Source organism: Lissotriton vulgaris, chromosome 3_1, assembly GCF_964263255.1.
Source record: "Lissotriton vulgaris chromosome 3_1, aLisVul1.2, whole genome shotgun sequence".
NCBI lineage: Eukaryota > Metazoa > Chordata > Amphibia > Caudata > Salamandridae > Lissotriton > Lissotriton vulgaris.
The window spans coordinates 1575329531-1575353521 of record NC_141689.1 but is presented as its reverse complement, the minus strand read 5'-3'; the positions used below and the strand labels follow the sequence as shown (position 1 = coordinate 1575353521).

At 46.0% G+C, this 23991-nt stretch overlaps 1 protein-coding gene across 2 annotated transcripts in view; it reads right to left on the bottom strand.

The window, feature by feature from the left end:
- Positions 1–23991, bottom strand: part of ECPAS (Ecm29 proteasome adaptor and scaffold) — a 780178-nt gene that overhangs the window by 104984 nt on the left and 651203 nt on the right. For both annotated transcript variants that reach the window (XM_086962068.1, XM_086962067.1), the window contains exon 43: positions 7074–7117. In XM_086962068.1, coding sequence (XP_086818194.1) covers positions 7074–7117 — 44 coding nt within the window. The remainder of the gene's footprint in view (positions 1–7073; positions 7118–23991) is intronic.

Below are 23991 nucleotides of genomic sequence, written 5' to 3'. Positions count from 1 at the left end.
GTGAGGGGCGAACTGCAAGTGCAGCAGCGCGACATGAAGTGTGCAGTGGAACTAGTGTAAATCATTAAGTGAGAGATGAGAGAATATTAACAACAAGGCAAAAAGATGGTAATTAAAGAAAACAACACTGACTGTGGAGCCAATTTCAATGTCTAAAATAGTCGCTCTCATTAAACCAACGTACTGTGCAGTGAAATAAGTAAATCAGTGAAAGGTGGTGTAACATAGTAATAGATGACAGAGTGCAAAATGAGGCATCTAAAATAGCTTAGAAAATCTAATCTAGAGGCAAATTTCAATCCGGAACTAAGCTCAGGACCCAGCTGGGAATGGAGCAGAGCAAGAGAATACTGCCTAATGCGCAAAAAGAATACAGTAATATTATATATTTATATCATACATTGCCAGTAGGTAGTTACAGTTAGGACCCAGTTTCCAAAGGAAAAGCATTTATCGCCTTGACTATTTCTTTGGCGTCATTTGACGAATCCTCACAAAGTTTTCCCAAAAAAGTGCTCCGATGATTCTTGTGGCGCATGGAAAGTTTCGGGGTGATCTTCAAGCAGCGGCCGAGAAAAAGAGGAGGTAAAAAAGACACCAGTTTCCCATGTTAATTCTCATAGGACCTTTAGACACCGCAACAGCCCGACCTGCTGAACGGAATTACACCAAATTTGACAGGAAGGTACATGTAGGTTCAGGGTAGAGCCTTTTTGTAATTTGGTGAAAATCTGTTCAGTAGATTAGGAGATATTAACCGAAATTCAAATTTGTATATTTAGGGATGCAAAGGCTCCGCGCCCCTCCCGAGCTCATGCTGATACCCGATTGACTGGCAACACTCCAAACCAGAAGTGTTGGCAGCCATCTTGGGACTCTGCTTGAGCGGAGTCTCAGAAAAAAACCTTTAAAAAAAAAGAAGAGGAAAAGAGGCACCCATCTGAGCCCAAAAAACATTTTTAGTCATTTTCGGCACAAATTGTTTAGGATCTGTGGAATCCGCCCAAAAAAGCACACAAAAAAGCGCAGACTTACACGCTACGTTAGTAACCGGCACCCAGGTGGGCCAGGTCTCAGCAGCATGTTGCTAATAAAGCGGAGGGGGCTTATTAATGCCCCAGGGACCACCACCTCACTGAGGCTTATTCATTTTAAATGGGGAGGATCTCTCGGACCCACCTCCGGCTCCAGGGACCACCACCTCCCTGACGCCATACGGAATATGTATTGGGGGCCTCAGGGACCCTCCCCGCCCCCAGGCCCTGAGGACCAACATATCCTACACAGTCAGGCTGGTACTTACACACCCAGTTACACTCCCACAAAACCACGTATGTACCCATCACTCTTACAGCCAGACAATGAATGACACACTCAGTTGCACACCCATAAAACTATTCACACACCCATATTCCACTTACATAGTCATTCACACACAGGCACTGTCACACTCACTTACACACCTATACTGCCATTCATATACCCAGCACTCAGTCAGCTACATATGCACTTATAGTCACCTACTAATATAGACACTCATACCTGTTTGGAAAACTATACAGCCACTCGCACACTCAGACAGCGACAGAGGCACTAACACATACAATTCATACACCCACACAGCACTTATGTATCCACCACTAATAGAGCCACTTGAACACACTGTTACACATGCAAACACCCACTAACGGAGCCAGTTACCAATCCATACGACCATTTACATACACATTTAGACACCCATACAGTCAATAACATACCCAGTCACATGCCAACACAGCGACTTGCACATCCAGTGGCATACCCACGCATGCACGGATACACTCACTCACATATCCACTCACACAACCAGTCACACTCAAAAACAGCTACCGATATACCCATTTATACATCCATACTCAGACACTTAAACAGCTTCTTACACACTGATAGAACCACGTATGTAGCTACTCACTTGCTTAAAATATTATTTAATAGTATATGATCTCAAGTTAAATGTATTCTAAATTTGCTTTAAAGATATCTACTTGTGTTTTAAGAGTAATGTAAGATGGAAGGATGAGGTGAAAGAAATACTAAGAATTATGGTTCTTGAGAGCATCCATAAACTGGGAAACAGATAATATATTTAGTTCTACTGACGTATTGTGTTTGGCACAAATTTGTGACCATGTCTTGCAGTTTTGGTGAAACAGCAGGAATGGTAAATGTCTGGTCAGATAGTAAAACTGAAGGAACAGCTGACTAGCACCAAACCGATTGATAACACCCAACACAGAGCGATGAGGAAATGCAACAATTGCATTCACTGCAATAATGTGATGCAGCAAAACTTTTTAACCCATCCTAGAACTGGAGAAAAAAAACAAATTGCACTTCACAGCGGACTGTAATTCGAGTTTTGTCATCTACAGTATCCAATGTCCCTGTGGGCTCATGTACATAGGGAAAACAGAAAGGAAAATCAAAATAAGAATAGGAGAACATAAAAGTATCATATGGAACAAAATCACTAACTCCAACCTCGTAGTACACTGGCTCAACCACCAACATAACATCTCCCAAGTCAGATTTATGGTGATTGAAAAAGTAGAAAGCAAAGAGGGAAGGGATTCCGGCCATAGCTTAACTCAACGTGAGGTAATCCTATTCAAAAAATATCAAACCATGGAACCTTTGGGCTTGAATGATGAAATTGACTTGAGCTGCTTTTTATAAAAGAGTCACAAGTGCTCTATTAATCTTACATCAACACGTTAGGTCTCAAATGTCTTTAGGCATGTAGTCTTATCCTTGAAATAAGGCACAGTTACAGTACAGGGTCCAGAATCTAAGCCAATTATGATTGTAAATATTTACCCTCACGACCAACTAAGCAATCTACATTGCTATACTGTGTATAGGCTATGTCACAACTTTCCAAATGTTTCATGTTGGTGACACACCTTTTTGTGAAAAAAATTTCACGGACACGGTAACGCGAGGAAGCGCAGCGAGCGAGCCCAAACCACCTATGGTGGGTTCGGGCCACACACACACCCCACACCCCCCCCCCACACACACACACCACCCCACACACACACACACACACACCACCCCCCACACACCACACACACACACACACCCCCACACACACACCCAACCCCCACACCCCACACACACCCTCCACCGATCATACTTATGCAGATGTCATCTAGAGCGCAGCTTCTTTTAGGCAATCTTTTATTCCCTGCAGTCCATCAGGGGTTAAAACATCTGAAATAGCAAGCAAGGATGAAACCACAGCATGAAAAAGTCTGTCAGACCAGCTGCTTTGGCGTGGTGTTAATAGCGGATACACTGTATCAGGCGCGCAACACCCATTTGCATCAAAGGTCTTCAGCCCCCCCTCCCCCATCGTGTGTGGCAGCCCGGGACCGCTCACAGCCGCACCCGAGCACTTCACAGGTCTTTAAAGACCTTGTGCATGTTAATAGAGCTTTGTTGTTATTTTTAAACGCGACAATGTATATTGTCTGTAATTGCGCTCTCAAGACTTTTTTATGCCGTTTTGAAGCTTGCTCACAGCATTCGGCTCAGTGGCATCTGTTCCCGCTTCTCTTGAATGAAAGGAGTGATCAGCATGGACCCCAACTTCCTGCTTCGCTAGGGAACACTCTGAGAGGATTGGACACAGGGCCACCCTCCTTTCATTATTAACTTCCTTGCCCTTCATACTGCCTGCCTCTATGCTGTGTGTCGAGAGATGTCTCCAGGAGGTAGGAGGCTCGCCTACTGACCTGGGACAAGGAGAGCTCAGGGAGAGAGAGGATGCCAGAGGGGAGACTGCTGGAAAGAGAGTGAGACACCAACAACAGGTGAGACTGCTATGGAGAGATAGGGAGAGGCTGAGGTGCCAACCACAAGGAAGGAGGGGTTAAAGGGCAACTGGAGAGAGGGCTACAAACTCAGCAGGGTGAGGCTGCCAAGTAGGGTTGGAGAAATAAAACGGGGAAGGAATCCGCAAGGCGCTGAACAAGAACAGTAAACATATTAGACAGGAAGGGGCTCATACGTGATACAGGAGGAGGACTAGTAGTCAAGATGTGAAGTGCAGGACTGAACAGTGAGGAGTGCAGGGGGTCAAGGGCAAAGGTCAGAGGTGAAAGGACCACATCACAGCGAGGAGGCCTGAGTTCAAGGGTGAACTAAGGAGCGTTATAGTTGATACACGGTATCAGGCACGCACAGCCATTGGCATCAAAAGGCTTCAGCCCCCCAGTCGTGTGTGGCAGCCCGGGACCGCTCACAGCCGCATCCGAGCACTTCACAGGTCTTTAAAGACCTTGTGCATGTTAATAGGGCTTTGTTGTTCTTTCACCCATTCTAAGAGCCCCCTGCAGCCCGGCTCTGCCGATTGCCGTCAGACCATCGCATCTCGCGCGACACACCAACATATGGGGCGCGGCACAGTAATGTGTCGCGCCATACAGTTTGGAAAGCTGTGGGCTATGTAATGGTTCTATTACAGACAAATATAGAGAGTAAAGTGCACGCAGAAATGTCACTGTCTACATGCAGTTATCACGGAGTACTTTGTTACAGTTCTAAACATATTTATGTTTTTAGTTGGTTCAGTATAGGTTTATTCCACCTTCTGTTCTGTCTATGTTTTAGCTACTAACCACGTAACTTTATTTATACGAGCACCACCACACGAAGATGGCTGCCGTGTACTTCGCGTCAGCACTGTCGTAGCACAGCCGTCGTCTATCTCTAGTACCCTTTACGAAAACTCAAACCTTTTTAAGCTCGCGGGTGTTCAATCTAAGCACGATGAATACAGTGAGTTAGTAGTGTACCGGTTACCGCTAAACCAGCTAACAACAGTTTTCTAACGAAGATGAGCATCGGTTTTATTTACGTGTATGTTCTATCGGCACTCAGATTTCACGTAGTAGAGAGTAATGACCTGGTTTTCATTTCACTTCTTGCAGATATGAGAATTTGTATCCAAACAGATCCAGGTATGTCGTGTTTCAGCTGGTTTACGGGTAGTAACATTCTTTACGCTTCTCGGTTCTTGATAGTTTTTCTGTTACAGATCATTCAGCGAATTCATTAATGGTTTGTCCACGCTGCATGGGTTTATAAAGGTCAGCTTCTGTCGTACGTAACGCATGAATCTGAGGTTACGCATGTTGAAGTCAGCCATCTCTTTGGCTTTTATAGCGGCACATGTACTACTTGGATGCACGTTATAAGCTCACTCACCGAACGCCAATACGCAACTTTTCATTTCACTTTTAACCTTCACTCGAATGTATACCCGTTAAAGTTTTGAGCACACAAACATGGAAGTTTATCTTGCGTTTTAGACTTATGTAACACCGTTATTTACTTGGGTTGAGCTCTGTTTCATTTCTGAGCCTCTTTATTCTGTATATAAACATATTGGTAGATATAGAACACTAGACCCTGATTGTCAATACTATTTACGATGCATGCTGCCATAGGTGTGCCTCAGAACCGTTGCAGTTGGCCTATAACTTTGAATGCATAAGAACTGAAGTAATGTGAATATGACATGAGATACAGTAATGTGCAATTACTATTTTTTACATCATTTCATTTACAGCAGCCCCTGAGGAAGGGACCTCATGTCCCGAAATGCATCAGGCCAACTATCGACAATCACCGCTATGATTTATTTTCATGCTGAAAGTCAAACTATTATTATATATGTATAACTGATGAAAATATTATGTATATGTAGTCATGAAGAAATGACTTGTTCTATGGAAAATTTGCACATCCAAAACATAATAGGAGATAAATATCTTCAACAAAAAGAAAATTACAGAATCAATGATAAAGCAAAGCCAATTTGTAAAGTGTTATTATTGCATGAACGAAAAGTCTAAATGTTGTTTAAACATTAAGAAGTGTGAAATAGGATTCACCCCAGCTGTGCGTTAGGTTCAGGTTGTGACAATAGTCGTGCACCTACATCCTTTGATTTCAAAGGCTAGCCAGAGTGTGGGTAGTCATGTGGATTTACTACGCCGCCATTTTAAGGTCAGGCATTGGGAGGCCATCACAATGTCCACGTAATGCCTCCATCGTAGTGTCAGGCAGCAAGCCGATTGCAGTGATAGTTGGGCTGGTCCAGGGTGTGAGCCACATTCACAAAGGCATTACTTAGACTGAGCGCCAATCTAGTGTGCGGCGACAGTAATGAGGGAAAGCAGAGATCTGGCGAGGCGGCGCATTTTAGGTCCAGGCAACCATCAACCATTATTAGAGTATACTAATAATCCCCAAACCCCCATTTCTTTGATATACTCGAAGATTTGAAGTGTGCCGAAGATCAACTCAGGATCTACCCCTGCAACTCACAGGACAGGGAATGGGCCTAAGACTCTTCTGGTGCTCAATGACAAAGTTTCACTTCGAAGTTTCATATGGCCTTCAGGTTCATCTACACACAATCACTACAGACCTTAGAGTTGTGACTCGACCCCAGCATCACAAACAAACCTGAAGACGATCTGTTACAGACATTTGTTTGCAACAGTCCTTAAAAGGTTTAAAACTGTTGTTTTCAGAGGTGACATTTCGTTTGCACACTGTAAAATGTCTGGGATAAATAGTTCTCAAAAAAAGAGGGGCTGCTACAGATCCATGTCTAGTGGTATGGAAAAAAAGGAACTGATGTCAGCATGCAGGAGTAGTGCGTATATTGCTAGTGCACATAATTTTTAGAATGGATTCAGTGCAGAGCAGCATGGTGCCACTGTCTGGCATGCAGAGGTATTGCTCAAAAGTTTTCTAATTTAGACTGATGCCTGTGGAATATTCAAAAAGTGAGGAATCTGAAACAAGTCTAAGATGAAAACACAAAAATGCAATGTTACACAACAAAAATTCAGAACCAGTAGAGATCAGACCTGTACTTTGGAGCTTAAGAAACAAATCTCTGGAGATCAGAGGTGTAACAGTTGATACCGCATTGTAACTTTGCATTACACAACACCAATGCAATGCAACTGTTTGAATCATCCTAGACATTACAGGAAAATAACCTTTTTGCTCACCTGCTTGCCGAAACTACAGTGGCAATAGCTTTCAGGAGCTCTTCCTAGAGGGGAAAACAAAAATTGTAAATTCCAGACCAGTAAGGGCCAGCTAGTAAATAAGCATTGCCAATGATAAAAAAAACATTTAAAACAACACAATGTAGAACAATTTCAACATACAGAAATGAAAAGTTACATATAAGACAGCAAGTTGGTAATCAAAAAAAGGTGACATTAAGAGAAGCTGCACAGCTAAACTGGTAATAATACTTGCAAGAAACTGCTTAACTGAGTTTCCAAACAAATGGCTGGATATTATCAAACATGTATAGTAGTTGCAAAATATCAACAAGCAATGCTTCAGACATTAGGGTTGTTAATAATGACGTGGCCAAATAGGGCATCCATTTTTCTAATAAACTCCCATATAATAACTATTACAAAAGCATGCATAGTATTTTAGGAAGATACCTAGCACAGTCCTAGATGAAGGACTTTCTTAGAGTACTGAAATAATGCCTCGGTTCTGGTGAAATAGGCAATCAAACATAGGCTTTAATAGAAATGTCTGCCAAATAACAAAGAATTAAACTATCCATAGTATAGAGCGTATTGCTTTGTCAGCACCGAGTTGAGCCACTATGAGTGGTGAATGGTCCACAGGCCTTGGAACCCTCTGAAAATCATTGTACCATATTAAGAAACATTCCCTTTGGAAACCCACTAAGTATCAATATCTCAAGTAAACCTTACATGACCCAATATGAACATATCATATCCAACAAGATAATCAAGATGGCGAATACTTTGTACTAAACAGGAACAAAAATAATGAGGATGCACCCATGATACCTTGCTAAAATGTGTGTAGGTCACAGTAATCTTTCAAGACTAAAAATGTATTTGGCTTGAAACAAATTAGAATAAAAAAACACTCCCGATAAGCAAAGCCAAATCGCTGGATATATGTTCATAACTCATTCTTTACTGCTAACTAGAATCTTGTGACACAGACTGTGGGCTTCTACTGTATCACAACATGAATGGTGCAAGGCAGCAGGTGCTATAGGAAGAGATCTGCCAGGAGGTAAAATCTAGGAATTGGATTGTCATCCTTTACAGGTGTTGATACCCTGGATAAATGGTATTTGGTTGGAAAGCAATGTATACTAGGTCACCAACCCCTTGTTGAGCAGGTTTAGGGTTCCACTAAGATGTATGAAACGATAGTCTGGGGGCATACTGCTCTGCCTAATTTTGAATGGTACTATTATCTAGCACCGAGGCTAAAAGGGTGCAAAAAAACGGTGCCAGAATTAATGGGGTGCGGATCTGCACCTGGCAATACTACTGGGGCTAGCAGAGGCTCAGGCCGGTCCCCAAATAAACCCTAATATTAGGGAACAGCAGGAGCGTGTAATGCTTACCCCAGCAGCCCAATAACCTGTCCAGCCTCGACACCCTCCCAATCATACAGTCCCTGCATAGCAACCCTATGGCCACTACACCCATTTACCATATGCTCAAAACAGGTGGGAGTTTTAAACAAAACTGCACAAAAGGGCCTGGTAATACCAGATTTAGAGTTTAACTCATATTCCCCATTAGCTTGTGGGGAGATACTTGCTAGAATTGTTAATTCCCTGTATTTCTTCAGTGAGTTAATTGAGAAATTGTAATGGAGCTCTTTTTTTTTACCTTTACCTTGAACCTTCTTACAGCTAGAAGGATGCAGGATTAAGCAAATGCCTTTGACTGCAGAAAGTGCAAAGGAGGCTGGAGTTCAGAAACCTGCAATACTATTTTGCATTTGAGGGATATACATTTGCCAGTCTACCAGCCTGAGGCCTGCTTATCCTCCAAAGTAAAAAAGAAAAGAACATAGTCACCTATAAGAATTCATTTTGCTCACATACTCATCAGCATGGGAGAGGGATTGTACAGTACAATATTTCAAAGTGAATTCAATCTATAAGCTTTCTGGTTCAAGAGGTGATGGCACAAAGGTTAGGTGCATCTTTAGGATGTTTCGTTTTGTTCTACAGGGAGCACGTTTGTGGCAAAGTGGCATCCACATTTTGAGCTCAATAATGTTCTGTGGATGCGAAGTAGATTTTTTTATGAGGGGAGTTTAGGAAATAGCCAGCGATGTAGTATCTTACTCGAGAGGTATTTCGGATTGTATTTTGCAGCAAGGTAAAGTTATGAAGTAGACCTAGGTATCCGTGGACAGCCAACTGACTGCTCTCCAGGTGTGGTGATCCAATGGTAATTTAAGCTGATGCATTTTATATGACTTGAAGATGGAGTCTAGAAAAAGTATGTACCTTCAGTACCGTTAGTTCTGATGGATACCTTGATCCACCTGCAAATTTGCAATCTTCAAAATAGACCAGCCTCTGGTTGGCATGCAAAAAACATTTATACAGCCTGTCAAGTTGTAACACGATTCATATTGGGGTACTGCACTGCCAATCGGAAGCAACAATACAGATCACATAAATGGTGTGCTGCATGTTCACCAAACTGAATTTTTTTGTTTAGGAATTTTATTTTTTAAGAAGCTTAATAACAACTTTTGACAAATGCCACCTTTGTGTTGGGAGTCAGAAACTTCGGGAATAGAAGCATGTGCTTCCTTCTGAAAGGGGCTCACTTGCTTTTGCTCTTTTCCAAATTAGAAACTGAATTTAGTTCATCAAGATGTTTGTTTGAGAGTACAGTTGGGATGCTGTATAACTCCAAATCCAAAAGAACCTGCATGGTTGAAAGGTTTTTAAATTTCTCCTTTTTTAGGAGGGCATTCAGTATGCAGAGGCCCTGAATGGGACAAGTGTCACATTCTTTCCTGGCCACAAGGAAGTAGTAAAAGTAGCATCCAGGATTTGGCTATCTGGGAACAACTTCATTGCTGCTTTGTTAAAAAGGGCAATAACAATGCTGCAGAAAGCCAGAATGATGTTCCGAGATGACAGAGGGAACAGGGGGACTAGGAGGTGGCGAAGATGGACAGGAAGGGTATCGCCGTACTCAATTATCTTAAGGACCGTACAGTCCATGGTGGTGGATTACCAGTATGGTAAATAAGCGGACATTCTCCCTCCTACAGGCCACACATGCTCCCTCAAGTGCAGATTAAACTGGTTTTGAGAAAGGCGCCAGACAAGAAAAAAAGAAGTACTGTTGCTGCTTCCCTTAACAATATATGGAGTCACCATGACTCCTGTAGCTACAGAAGAACTTGTTGGTCTGTTGCATGGTACCTCCAAAAGGACACACCCTGAAAATATACCCTGAACGTTTTGTTTTGTCGATAAAGAACAAGTTACTTACCTACGGTAACGCTTTTTCTGGTAGATACTATATCTGCCTGTGGATTCCTCACCTTGTGAATATCCCCCTTGCGTCAGCAACATTTGGAAATTCTGTTCGTAGCCTCGCGCTGACGTGGATAGGACGTCACAGAGACACGGCTCCGCTCGCGACTCCGCTGACGTCACCGACGCCTAAAATAGGGCGACGCCGGCGTGATGACATCAGTTCCGCCCTTTTTTCCGTGCCATCGAGGCACACGGACGGACCAATGACAGTAGCAATATACACAGTGTACACAATAAACAAATGCCAAGGAGAAAAACACACAGTGTGGAGCTAATGCAAGAAAGCAAATAAAACAACTCCTTAACAAACCAATATAAAAACAATATAAAACGATAACTCTGGTAAAGAAGAGTGGACAACGGGGAGGCGGGTGGGTCAGTGAGGAATCCACAGCCAGATATAGTATCTACCAGAAAAAGCGCTACCGAAGGTAAGTAACTTGTTCTTCTGATAGATACATCTGTCGTGTGGTTTCCTCACCTTGTGAATAGAGTCCCACAGCAGTCCCCACTCCCGGAGGAGGGTGTCCACTCTTCTAAACCAGGAAATCCTGAAGGACAGAGCGCGCAAAATGACCGTCCCTCCTCACTTCGGTATCCAAGCAGTAATGCTTCGCGAAAGTGTGGAGGGAAGACCAAGTTGCCGCCCTACAAATGTCCTCAATAGGAACACCTCTAGCCAAAGCCGAGGTTGACGACTTAGCTCTAGTGGAATGAGCCCTAATACCCACTGGAGGATCCTTACCGGCCAAAGAGTAGCAGATCTTTATACACAGGACGATCCACCTTGACAAGGTTCTCCCCTTCTTGCAGCCAGCAAATCCAACGAAGAGCTGATCATCCAAGCGACAGTCCTTTGTTCTGTCCAAATAAAATGACACCGCCCTTTTGGGGTCCAGACGGTGCAACCTCTCCTCCTCCTTGGAAGGGTGCGGGGGAGGATAAAAGGTAGGGAGGGTAATGGATTGACTAAGGTGGAAAGGAGTCACCACCTTAGGAAGAAAAGCAGCCCTGGTCCTTAGAACCAGCCGATCAGCATGAATGGTCAGGAACGGGGGCTTGGAACTAAGAGCCTTTAGCTCACTCACCCTCCTTGCCGAGGTTATTGCAACGAGGAAAACTGCCTTAAAGGTTAAAAGCCTCATAGGACATTTATGAAGAGGCTCAAAGGGAGCGCCCATCAGAAAGGTCAAGACAAGATTCAAGTCCCACTGAGGCACAATAAAAGGAGTAGGAGGGAACTTGTTTACAAGACCCTTCAAAAACCTTAAAACTACAGGAGACTTAAAAAGAGAGGGCTGGTCAGGCAAACAAATATAAGCCGACAAAGCCGAAAGGTAGCCCTTAACCGTAGCAACAGCAAGCCCTTGCTGCGCCAAAGAAAGAGCAAACCGGAGAACATCAGACAAGCGTGCTCTTAAAGGGTCAATATTATTTTCACCACACCAAGTGACAAATCTTGACCATCTACATGAATAGACAGTCTTAGTGGAGTCACGCCTGGCTGACAAGATGACATCCACCACGTCAGGCGTGAGAGAATAGGAAATCAGGTTGCCCCGTTCAATCTCCAGGCATGAAGGTGCAATGTCTGGAGGTGGGGGTGTAGAACCTGCCCCTCCATCTGAGAGAGGAGGTCTGCCCTGAGAGGGAGACGGAGCGGCGGGTGAGAGGAGAGGTGGAGTAGATCCCTATACCACACCCTTCTTGGCCAATCCGGGGCGACCAAAATTACTTGGGCCCGGTCTTGGCGAATCTTCCTCAGAACACGAGGCATCAAAGGTATGGGAGGAAACGCGTAAAGGAGTTGATTTCCCCGACTCAACTGAAACAGTCCCCCAACGCTCCTTGCATCGGATACTGGAGGCTGCAGAATAACGGGCAGTGAGCATTCTCGCGAGTGGCAAACGGGTCCACCCGAGGAGTCCCCCAAGTCCGAAAGACGTGACGAACCACCTCCGGGTGAAGCCTCCACTCGTGGTCGGCAGAGAATTGCCGACTGAGAATGTCTGCACGAACGTTCAGAACTCCGGCCAGATGATTTGCCATCAGACAAATCTGGTGGTCCTGAGCCCAGGACCAGAGACGCAGAGCCTCTCTGCAGAGACACTGCGACCCCACACCTCCCTGCTAGTTGACGTACCACATCGCGGTCGTGTTGTCCGTCAGGACTTGGATCGACCGACCGCGAGGGGAAGGGAGGAAGGCCTTGAGCGCCAAACGTATCGCCCGCAACTCTAGAAGGTTGATGTGAAGCAACCTTTCCTCTGGAGACCAAAGACCCTTGACCTCCAGATCCCCCAGATGAGCACCCCACCCTAGAGTGGATGCATCCGCTATCACCGTGGCCACCGATGGAGGTAGTTGGAAAGGCTTTCCTTGCGACAGGTTGCCTTCCACACTCCACCAAGACAGATCCACTGCAGTTTCTCTGGAGATCTTCACTGACTCCCCGAGATCCCCTTTGCGCTGATACCACTGCCTGCGGAGACACCACTGGAGTGCCCTCATGTGCCAGCGTGCATGGTTGACCTACAGAATGCAAGAAGCCATCAGACCGAGCAGGCGAAGGACCTTCAGGACTGGAACGACCGCTCCATTGTAAAATAAAGGAATCATTTCCTGAATGTCGCGAATCCTTTGAGGAGGAGGGAATGCACGACAAACAGTAGTGTCCAGTACGGCACCTATGAACAGGTTGCGCTGGGAGGGCACCAGATGAGACTTGGGTACATTTATCGAAAAACCCAACCTGAACAACAACTGAGTTGACACTTGCAGATGATGGAGCACCTTCTCTGACGACTCCGCTTTGATCAGCCAGTCGTCCAAATTAGGGAACACAGGTATCCCCGACCTCCTGAGATGAGCTGCCACCACCGCCATCACCTTGGTGAAGACTCGAGGCGCAGTAGTAAGACCAAACGGAAGGACCGCAAACTGGTAGTGTTGAGATCCCACCATAAAACAGAGATACTTCCTGTGCGACTTCAGGATAGGGATGTGGAAATACGCATCCTGCAAGTCGAGCGACACCATCCAGTCTCCTTCCATCAGCGCTTGAAGAACCTGAACAAGGGTGAGCATCTTGAATTTCTCCTGCTTCAGATGGAGATTCAAGATCCTGAGATCCAGGATTGGACGAAGTCTGCGATCCTTTTTGGGGATCAGGAAATACCGGAAGTAGCATCCCTGACCCCTTTCCTGCTCTGGGACCACCTCTATCGCACCCTTTCGTAACAGAGTTAGTACCTCCTCCTGCAGAAGAGACAGATGTTCCTCTGTGCAAAAGCCTTGACAAGGAGGGTATACAGGAGGGAATTCCCGAAAGGGAAGGGCATACCCATTTTCTACAAGATTGAGAACCCAAAGATCTGATGTAACCGATTCCCAATCCTGTAGAAAATGGGTAAGCCGACCCCCAACCGGACCCACATGATCCTGAATAGCGGATCTAGGGCTGCTTTTCTGTGGCAGGGGGGTTGGAAGAGGTGGAGGAGGAAGAGGGCTGACGTCCACGAGGAGGCGCTCTTTGCTTTCCCCTGTACGATCTGTACATAGAATGTTGCTGCTGCTGCTGCTGTTGCTGCGGCTGCTGTTGGCCTTGCCGGAAATTCCGAAAGGAGCAACCAAAGCCCCTGAACCTCCTGTTGGAAGAAGTGCCTCTGATCTGGAGACCTAAAGACTTAGCTGTCGCTCTGCAATCCTTGAATCTCTCAAGAGCCGCATCCGCCTTCTTCCCAAAGAGACCAGTACCATAAAAAGGAAGATCTAGCAAAGTCGCCTGAACATCAGCCGAAAAGTCCGATGACTTCAACCAGGCTGACCTCCTAGTGGCGACAGCAGTGCCCATGATACGAGCCACAGAGTCGGCAGTGTCCAGACCACTTTGAATAACCTGGCGAGCCGCCGCCTGAGTATCAGAAATCACTTCCTCAAAATCCTTCCGGTTGGCATCAGGAATTTTTGGAACCAGGACACGCAAAGAATCCATCAGGGCATGTACATACCTTCCCATTAGACAAGTGGCATTAGTTGACTTCAACGCCATGCTCGCCGAAGAAAAGGTCTTTTTTGCAACCTGGTCCTGTTTCTTTGCCTCCTTTTCCCATGGAACCTGAGGAAAGGCACTAAGACTCTTTTTAGAACAGGCAGCCTGAATGACCAGGCTCTCTGGCGAAGGATGAGAAGACAGAAAAGCCGGGTCCTCAGGAGCAGCCCTGTACCTCCTCGCAACACTCTTAGAAACCGCTGGAGCCGACAATGGTTTCTTCCACACCTCCATAATAGGATCCGTCAAGGCATCATTAAATGGAAGCAAAGGCTCAACCACAGAATTCGGAGAATGCAAGACCTCAGTGAGGATACTGGACTTAAACTCCACTGTAGGCAAAGTCAATTGAAGAAGTTCAGCGGCCTTCCTCATAACTAGATGGTAAGGTTGGATATCCTTAGAAGGAGCACTAGAGCCTGAGGGCAGCTCCCACTCTAGAGAGAAATCAAGACTTCCTGAATCTGCCAACTCCTCAAAACAGCTCTCCTCCAATTCACCTTCCTCAACATCAGAATGTGAATCCAGGTACCTCTGCTCTTCCAAAAGGCGTTGAGCTTCCCTTCTGGATCTCTCCTTCTTACGCCTCGCAGCCGGATCCACCTGCGGCTCCGTCGGATTTGGGGCCGGCGCCGGAAACGAATCCGATGGCACAGAGGAATGCCCTCGAGGACGATCTTGAGCGGGCGACGCCGGAATCGGCGTCGACGACTTCGGCGGAGCCGGAAATTGCCAATGTGGCGTCGGAGCCGGCATGTAAGGCATGAATGGAGCAGGAGGATAGGAGTGAGGAACTCCCAGGCTGAAAGCCAAAGGACCCATGGGACCCGATGGTGCACCAGAGGGGTACCACGCCCTTGAGAAGACGCCATACATAGCGTTAAGAAACGCTGAAGGGTCCTGGCCTGGAGCAGGAAAGGGCGGTTGAAAACCATCAGGCCGGTCCTGAGGAGGGATCGGATTCGGCTCTTCAACAGGCGCAGAATCCACATCCTCCTGAGCCTCTTCCTCTTCACGGGCCGGGGCCGGCGCCGGAGACGGATTCGGAGCCGGAGAAGGAACGGGAGCCGGAGTGGGAGACCGCCCATGCGACTCCAAAGGTGAGGCCCCACCTTCAGGCTCAGAGACTTCGAGAGTAACCACCTTCGAACGTACCTTCTTCGGTGACCTCGACCTCGAGCCCGACTCCTTACCAGACCGACGTCGGGACTCATGTCTCCTCTTCTTATGTTTCTTCTTCGACTTCGAAACATGATCCGATGCCGACTTCGAAGACGACCTCTCTCGAGAACCAGATCTCGACCTCGCCCTGGACTTCGACCTCGCCCTTCGAGAACGAGACCTCGACGACTTCTCCTTCCCAGCTTTCACCTTCGCAACCAGGAGTTTGGCTTCTCTCTCCCTCAGGGCCTTCGGGTTCATCTTCCGACATGAAGAACAATCTTCCACATCATGGTCGGAACTCAAACACCAGATGCAGTCATCATGGGGGTCGGTAATAGACATCATTTTACCGCACTCCCTGCAGGGCTTGAAGCCGGTCTTCTTGGATGACATCGTCGAAGAGACAGGATACAGAGAAGCAGAAATTTGCAACAAAATGGCGACAAAGTACCAGTTGGCTACAGAGATTCCAGATAACCGTTAGCGTCGACAACGCGGAAAAAAGGGAACTGATGTCATCACGCCGGCGTGGGCCTATTATAGGCGTCGGTGACGTCAGCAGAGTCACGAGCGGAGCCGTGTCTCTGTGACGTCCTATCCACGTCGGCGCGAGGCTACGAAAAGAATTTCCGAATGTTGCTGACGCAAGGGGGATATTCACAAGGTGAGGAATCCACACGGCAGATGTATCTATCAGAAATTAGCATTCAGAGGCCACTAGCACAAAGGCCTTAGTCTGGCACTTGCTTCAAAACCTGCAGTGCTTGAGTTGGCCTTCCCGCCTTAGAGGCAGGCTCCATTGAAAAGGCATGTCCATAATACTTTCTGGACATCCCCCAAAAAGCCAGTGGAACAGATTCAGGCATGGCGGTAGCGTGCGATGCAAGAACCCTTGGTACACACCACAAAATCCAGTGTCTAGGCCAAAGTAAATGATCTGCTTTACTGCGTTTCTCTGATGATGAACAACTTCTTTGAAATGGTCGCTAAGATGGCCCAGAAGGTTTGGAACCACCATTTGCAACATCTCCCAAAGGACATAGGTGTAACTGAACACAAGGCAAATCACGCTATAAAGATAGACAAGTAGACATTCTTCTCCGACTACCTCAACTTCCTATCTACAGCAGTAGATGAAAAAGGGTCAAAATGCTTCTTAGAGTAAGGAGACACACGAAGCACAGAGCTCTCTGCAGCAGGGTGTACAGAACAGAATTTTGGGTCACAGTAGGCAGGTGACCTGGCTGTTCACCACAGGGAGTGGTCTTGGTCCATGTGACAAAGATGGGGTCCATCCGTTCCTTGCTGAAGGTGAGTGAGCAAAGGTTCAATGGTGAACGATGCAGGCTGTAAAATTTCTGTTAAAGGGTTAGCTTTGTTCTCCACCACAAACAAAGGCAGGTCAAGGATCTCTACTGCGTTGCAGAGCAAGCTGGCAATTGACACAATTTTGTCAGCAGGAGGCCTGAAGGACACTCCAGGTGTACCTCGGGCATGTATCCAGGCACTAGCCTTTCGCAGGGCCATACAGCCACCACATTCTACCCCAGTGAGGGGGAGAAGGTTGCCTGCATTACTGCTATCACTGTTATCTAGGTACACCTTTCCAGCCTGTCAAAGTACTCATCACAAGACTAGTGTCTGTAAGGGGCCTCATCCTCCATGAACTGTTGGGCCAGAATAGTCTTCATCTTCAAAAAGTTTGTAGTGTTTTGGAACGGTTGCAAAGTCGTCACCAGTAGCGGCAGAGCAGGCAGTAAGGCCTATGGACAAGGAGGTGAATAAGTCAGTGCCATAGTGGTGTCAGGAAGAGGGCCAACTGGATGGATCTGTGCTGGTGAAAGTGATGCAGGACAAAGTGTAGTCTGGGGATCCCTAAACAAGACATTCAGGTTGAGCAGAAGAGGACACGCATCATATGTGTGAAAGCCACAAACTGTTAAGGGTGAAAGCCAAGGGCTGGGAGCTCCGGGAACAGAGCAGGAGACTCCATAACCAGTGCCAGGACCAAATGAAGTGCAAGGTCCAACACCACCAAAATAGGCTCTGAAGATAATGCCTATGATGGTATTGGGGAACAACAATACAGATTGGAAGACCTCCTCCTTGAGCAGGAGTAACATTAAGAAGTCGAAGAGTCACATCTTACAATGCTTCATGTGCTTCTTCTTAGAGGCCCTGTCTTTGCTGTTGGAAGCGATTCAGAAAAGGGGGTGGTGATGAACAGAGTGTCTGAATTAAGCAGACCACTCTTACCCTGTCCAAAGATCAGGGCTTGATCCATCACCGTTATTTATCTCACTGCACCATCCCAGCTCAGAACCTGGCTATATGCAAATCAGTCTGTCCCTGGCCCAGTGCATCATGGGAACAGGGCACACTAAACTACCAAGCCAATTCTTCACCAGAAAGAAGACAAGCTACCGGGGACCGGTTTCTGGCATTTCAGCCGTCTTCGGCCCGGCTTGCTTGAATCCTGATGATGCAGTGAGAAAGGGACTCATGTCTGAGTGTACCCTGCCACACCTATAGTGGCCAAAAACGATTCAGAAAAGGGGGTGGTGATGAACAGAGTGTCTGAATTAAGCAGACCACTCTTACCCTGTCCAAAGATCAGGGCTTGATCCATCACCGTTATTTATCTCACTGCACCATCCCAGCTCAGAACCTGGCTATATGCAAATCAGTCTGTCCCTGGCCCAGTGCATCATGGGAACAGGGCAGACTAAACTACCAAGCCAATTCTTCACCAGAAAGGAGACAAGCTACCGGGGACCGGTTTCTGGCATTTCATGCTGTTGGAAGCAGCATCTTGCCGGTTGAAGTCGAGCTGGATTTTGTGTGCCAGAAAGAGTTTGGCCTCCTGCTGCTTTATGGCCTTGATGTGCATGAGGCCACCTTTTGAGCAAGACTTGGAGTCACATGTGGGTCCCAGGCACCAGATACACAGGTCCTGGGGTTCCAATAGTAACATCTTGTGTTGACAAGAATGAGAAGGTTTAAACCTGAAATGGTCTGGGGAACCACCCCTGAAAAAACTACAAGTAGAAATAATTTGGTAGAGAACGTTCTCGGGAGAGGAACTTTGGATCTGCTAAGTAGAGAAAGCTAGACAAGAAAGTGACGTCAGTGCAGCTCCTCTAATGCCTCTCGTATGGCATCTATTAAGGTGTCACTAAATGGCTTCAGAGGACTGATTTCCAGACAATATCTCGGATAAGAGATTACAACCAGAACAGTCTATCACACAGAGAAATATGCAGCTTATCTGCCGTTTTCTTAAGACAGCCGCAGAGTGAGACTGCTCACTGAAGGAGGGTACTTCTAGCTAAGGGAAATCTGCATCTGGAGAAGTGTCCTGCATGCAAGCAATCTGAGTCAATATAAAATCCAGATTAAAAGTGAATTTGAAGAAGCAGATCATCTACGTACCTGAATCTAGAATTTAGGGACCCTTAGGTGTCAGAATCTGACCCAAATATGACAAAGAACTATGATGCGGTGACCTTTTTGATCTGTGGCATCTGCTTAGAGAGACATTTTTCAACATCAGTTTAATTGTTGATGGCACCAACGCTCAAGATAAAAGTTTTTCTCCAAATGCATGGTCTTCAACTTTTCAGTGGAGTAAGGTACAGTTGGAAGATAGCCTTAAAAAAAGCAAGTCAGTACTGCTTGTAATACCAAAGCAACACCAAAGAAAGGATGAGTGTGTGTGGCAGATGCAAAACTGGCAATCATTGCTTTTTGGTAAGCATGAAACTGAAACTCAGAGTCACAAGAAGGAGGGGAAGTGACCTCTTTGGAAAAGCCTTCTAAAGAATCTGGATGGCCTCCGAAGAGAAATAAGACAACTCCATGGACCTCTCTATTTTTCCTTCCCCTCTTTTTTGTAGGATGTGGAGGATCTCTAGTGTTTCTAAAAAAATGTGGGCAATTTCTCCTGTAGGCCCCTTCATAATGGAGTCCAGCATTAAGAAGGGGTTACTATCAGAGACAATCATCAACGTAGCTTCCCTCTCTCGAACTGCCTGGAAAGCATTTGGGAGAACTTCACAAGACCATGTGACTTATCCAGGCAGCACTGGCATTCTGAGAAGGGGATAAGTTGCATACATTTTTCTGCAACATTCAGAGTATGGCCTAAAGTCTGAATATTCTGGCGGGTACATTAGGTGCCCTACCTCCCAAGAAATGAAAACTATGTGCCACCCAAGCCTTTGGTACCTTACATGTACCTGCTACGTCACTTCCATTGTAGCCGTGTGAAATGATGACTGGTGTGATGCAGTGTCATCTGACGCCTGTCAGTTGTCATGCATAGAAAAATGTGCAGAAGAGGATCATATCTAAATCTGAGGGAACAGTTATCTATTAGAAACAGAGCTTTCAAGCACTCTTCTGAGACAAGCATTAATGTTTCTAGGCTTCACTATTGGATGGAAAAAAAAACCACAAGCAGAGAATGAAAATCTTCAGACAAGTCAAACCCAAAGTGGAGGGCCTCAGCCTCTTGAAACACCTTAATCCCATGCCTGGGATACCTCCTGGACTGATCCAGCATGCAGAGGAACTCTCGCTCTTACACAAATGCATCTAGGACAACTCATTCCACTACCTCGTCCAAGTGGGGATTTAGTCCTATCACCCTTGCATGGAATTGAACAGAGCCCTACTGCTCAAAAATAACAAAAAGCTATACATGCAGCCTATGTGATTCTTATTTGCTGATTGGGACACAAACAACAATCCTGTGCCCTTGATATATGAGTGTTGTTCAGTGTCAAAGCGATATGTTGGAGGTTCAAAAGACCAATACTTTTGGTGGGAACACTAGGGCAACAATCAAAGGTATTTGTAAAGCGCATGACTGCCTCGACTGAGGCGTCCCAGCGCTCAAAAGCAAAGACTGTAGAATAGGAGCGGACACTCATATCTACACTTGGTTAAAGATTCAGGTTTTTAGATCATTGCTGAAGCAGTGCTAGGACTCGGCCATGCAGAGTTTGATAGGCAAGATGTTCCAAAGTTAAGCGGTCAGTCCCAAAAAAGACCTGCCACAGGGGATTAGATCTCAGGGATCTCTCCTGTTGGTATCCACCGAGTTTATTTCTCAAGTATCGAGGGCCTTTGCCCCCAGTGGCTCTGAATGTCTATGTAAGGGCTTTGAACTCAATCCTCTTCACAACAAGAAGCCAGTGAAGCTGCTTCAAATCGGGTGAGATGGCTGAAGAAGAGCACCTCAGATTTCTCTGCATTCAGTTTTAAAAAGTTGGAGTCCAATCAATAGGCAATGCCAAGAAGGAAGGACCAAGGTGCAGAGGATGCAGTGAGGATCCTGTACTTGGCAGGAAGAGATGCTGGAGGTTGGAGCTTCTTGTAGCCGAAGATCCCTGGAGTTTAATAGGAACATATTTTCAGAAAATAGGGACCCCTACATGCACAATATACTTGCTAGTACTGAATTCTTGGGGGAAAACAGTACATAAAAGCAAGTGAATACCTCTCCTTCAAATTTTCTAAGCAACAAAAAAATGTGATTAACAATAAATCATATGCATTAATTCAAAAGAAAACAGAAAAATATGTACCAATATTAACATTGATTTTTTTGATTTGTTTTTTTAATTATTGCAAGCAAAGTATTTGTTTTCTTTAAGAAATAGTTAAAAAAATATATAGCAGCAACACAGTCATATATCTAAATGACACAAAGCAATGATATTACAATTCATTATTCAGTTTGGTTTCAGTTGAAATGTCCGATGTCACTGTAGATCGTAGGAAGGCTAGCGGTAGATGAGAACTATGTGCGTTGCAGCATGTGTGCCTTCATCAGGGGACCATCTTAGGTATAACCATTTATTGTATATGGAGAGAGCAGCTAGCGCATTGGCCGAAAATGTGGCTCCAAATCTTTCAGTTGGGATGTCTACTCTGCTTTGAATATTTATTCAGTGGTTTATGAGACACAAAACTTCCAAGACTGTCCAATATATTCAAATGGCGCCTCCATGTCAGAAATTATTTCTGTGGTTCCAATGGCAATATTCTCAATATGTTGCTTAAAGTAATGATGAACAATCAACAGCCTTTGTTTTAAATACCACAAGGTAGTTTAGAGTTGGAGCCCAGCTTTTTAATTCTCAGTTAAATCCATATAGCGTGATCACAAAATTCTGTTCAAAGATGTAAGAAGTGTCAATCTGGGCCCGTCTTGCACCCACTACATAGCAGTCTTCTTGCCGTGTTTGGATTCTGATTATAACGCGGGAAGCAGACAGACAAACTCTATGCATGTGTGTTTGTGGGAGTCTCTCTGGAGTCAAGCGGGAACAAGCCTTGGCAATGGCAAGTCGACGTGGAGCACAGGGGTGTGGTCCCCGCTGTTCCGTCAAGGGATATTGGCCTCAAAATTACAGAGAGGACAGGTCAGGCCTCTAGGTAATGTAATCCCTGCAGAACCACCACCTCTGTTGCTGAGCCTTTCGAAATCCATGGGATGTCAGGAGCAGCAGACCGGTCAACGTTGTTGCAGTGCCTGCAGATGCAGGGGAGCGACTCTTCACTCCAAGGGAGATTACTTCGGGTGTCCTTGATGCACACATGTCTGTTGAAGATCCTAGAAGAAGCACAGATAACGAAGAAGACTTGCTTAACAGAGAGACCAGAAGCAGCAGGAGTCTTCCTTGATGCAGTCTCGGTTTCAGGCAAAGTCCAGCGAAGTCCAAGTGTCCAGATGGTCAAAGAGTGAGGGTGTTTAGGCTTGAGCCTTGCCCCACAACGAATCTAGGGCCCAACCACATGTAAGCTCTTAAATACTCCAGGAAGGGCGTTAGGAGGACTCAGGGGTCTTTTACAGAGGAGGGGCTGGACAGAGGGGAGGAAACTCCCATGTCCTTTGTCCAGTTTCATGCCAGAGCGGGAGCCAAGGGCTCACTGAACTGGCTAAAAGGGGAGTATGCTAGAAGGACACCACATGTGCCCTTCAAAGCAGTCGGATGCTGGCAAGTGCCCTCAATCCAGCCCAATACACTAACTTCTGTCTGGGAGGTGGTCACACTTCCCTGCAACAGGAAACCTATTGTTCTACCTTCCCCGGCTTGAGCTTGGCTCAGCAGCAGGAGGGCAGACCTGTAGTCACAGTTTATGTGGTCTCTCATGGGTGGCACAATACAGGCTGCAGACCATGGGAGACCCTTGGTGTGCATATGCCTTGGGTACCTTAGTACCATATACTAGGGACTTATAAGGGTACACTAGTAGCCAATTGTGGATGGACAGAAGTACTTACCATGGTCAATTTAGGGAGGAAGCACAGTGACTGGGGTACTGATGAGCAGGATCCCAGTCAGATTAGTAAAAAGCATACTGACACCAGCAAAAAGTGAGGGTAACCATGGAAGCAGAGATTACTTTCCTACAGTGGCCAAAGGGGGCCAAGGAAAGGCTGAAGAGCAACAGACTGAGGGCAGAGACCTGAACACCCAACAGACCAGGGGTTAGGGAGAAAAGGAAAATGGGTGAAGGAAAACCCGCTGAGATCGTTCTTCCACAAATGATCGAATCCAGGACAGAACAGTGACCTGAAAGCCAAGAAGGCTTAATCTATTTAGCAAGCTAGAGTGTGCTACTGTGTCGAACGCTGCCAACAGGTCTAACAGCACCAACATGGCAGAGGCGCTGCTGCCAAGATTTCTCTGACGGACTGCAACGCTTCCAATAAGGCGCCTCAAGCCAGATTGAGTGTCATGAAGCAGATTGCTTGCTTCAACGAAGGATAAAAGTTGTTGATTTACCAGCTTTTCCAAGACCTTTGCAGGTGCAGGCAACAATGAGACGGCCCTGACATTGCTGTGCACACTAGGTTCCGCATTAGGATTCTTTAGGAGCGGCAGCAGGAATGGCTGTTTACAGATAGCAGGAAAGACACCGGATTTCAAGGAGGCATTCAAAATCATTTTTGAGAAAAGGATTTACAGTGAGGGCAACCAGTCTGAGAAATTAGGGGTGGAGGGAGGTGTCTGGGGTCCTCCGGGAGGAGGATTTGCATTTCAGTCGCTCCTCAAGAGAATCTACTTCAGATATTGGGCAAAATTCAGATAAAGTGTTGATGGACTAGCGTGGGCATCAGTGAATGTACTGAACCGGCTTTCTTTCTGGAAATTCGAGTTAAGTTTTAGAATTTTCTCATCAAAGAAGTCCGAGAGGCTACAGCAGAGGGCAGGCGAAGGGTGAAAGGCACTTTTAACCATTTCAGGGGCGATAAAGGATTTTTCAATATTAAAGACTTCATGAGAACAGTAGTCGGCATTCTCGCTACGCAACGTCATATGCTCTC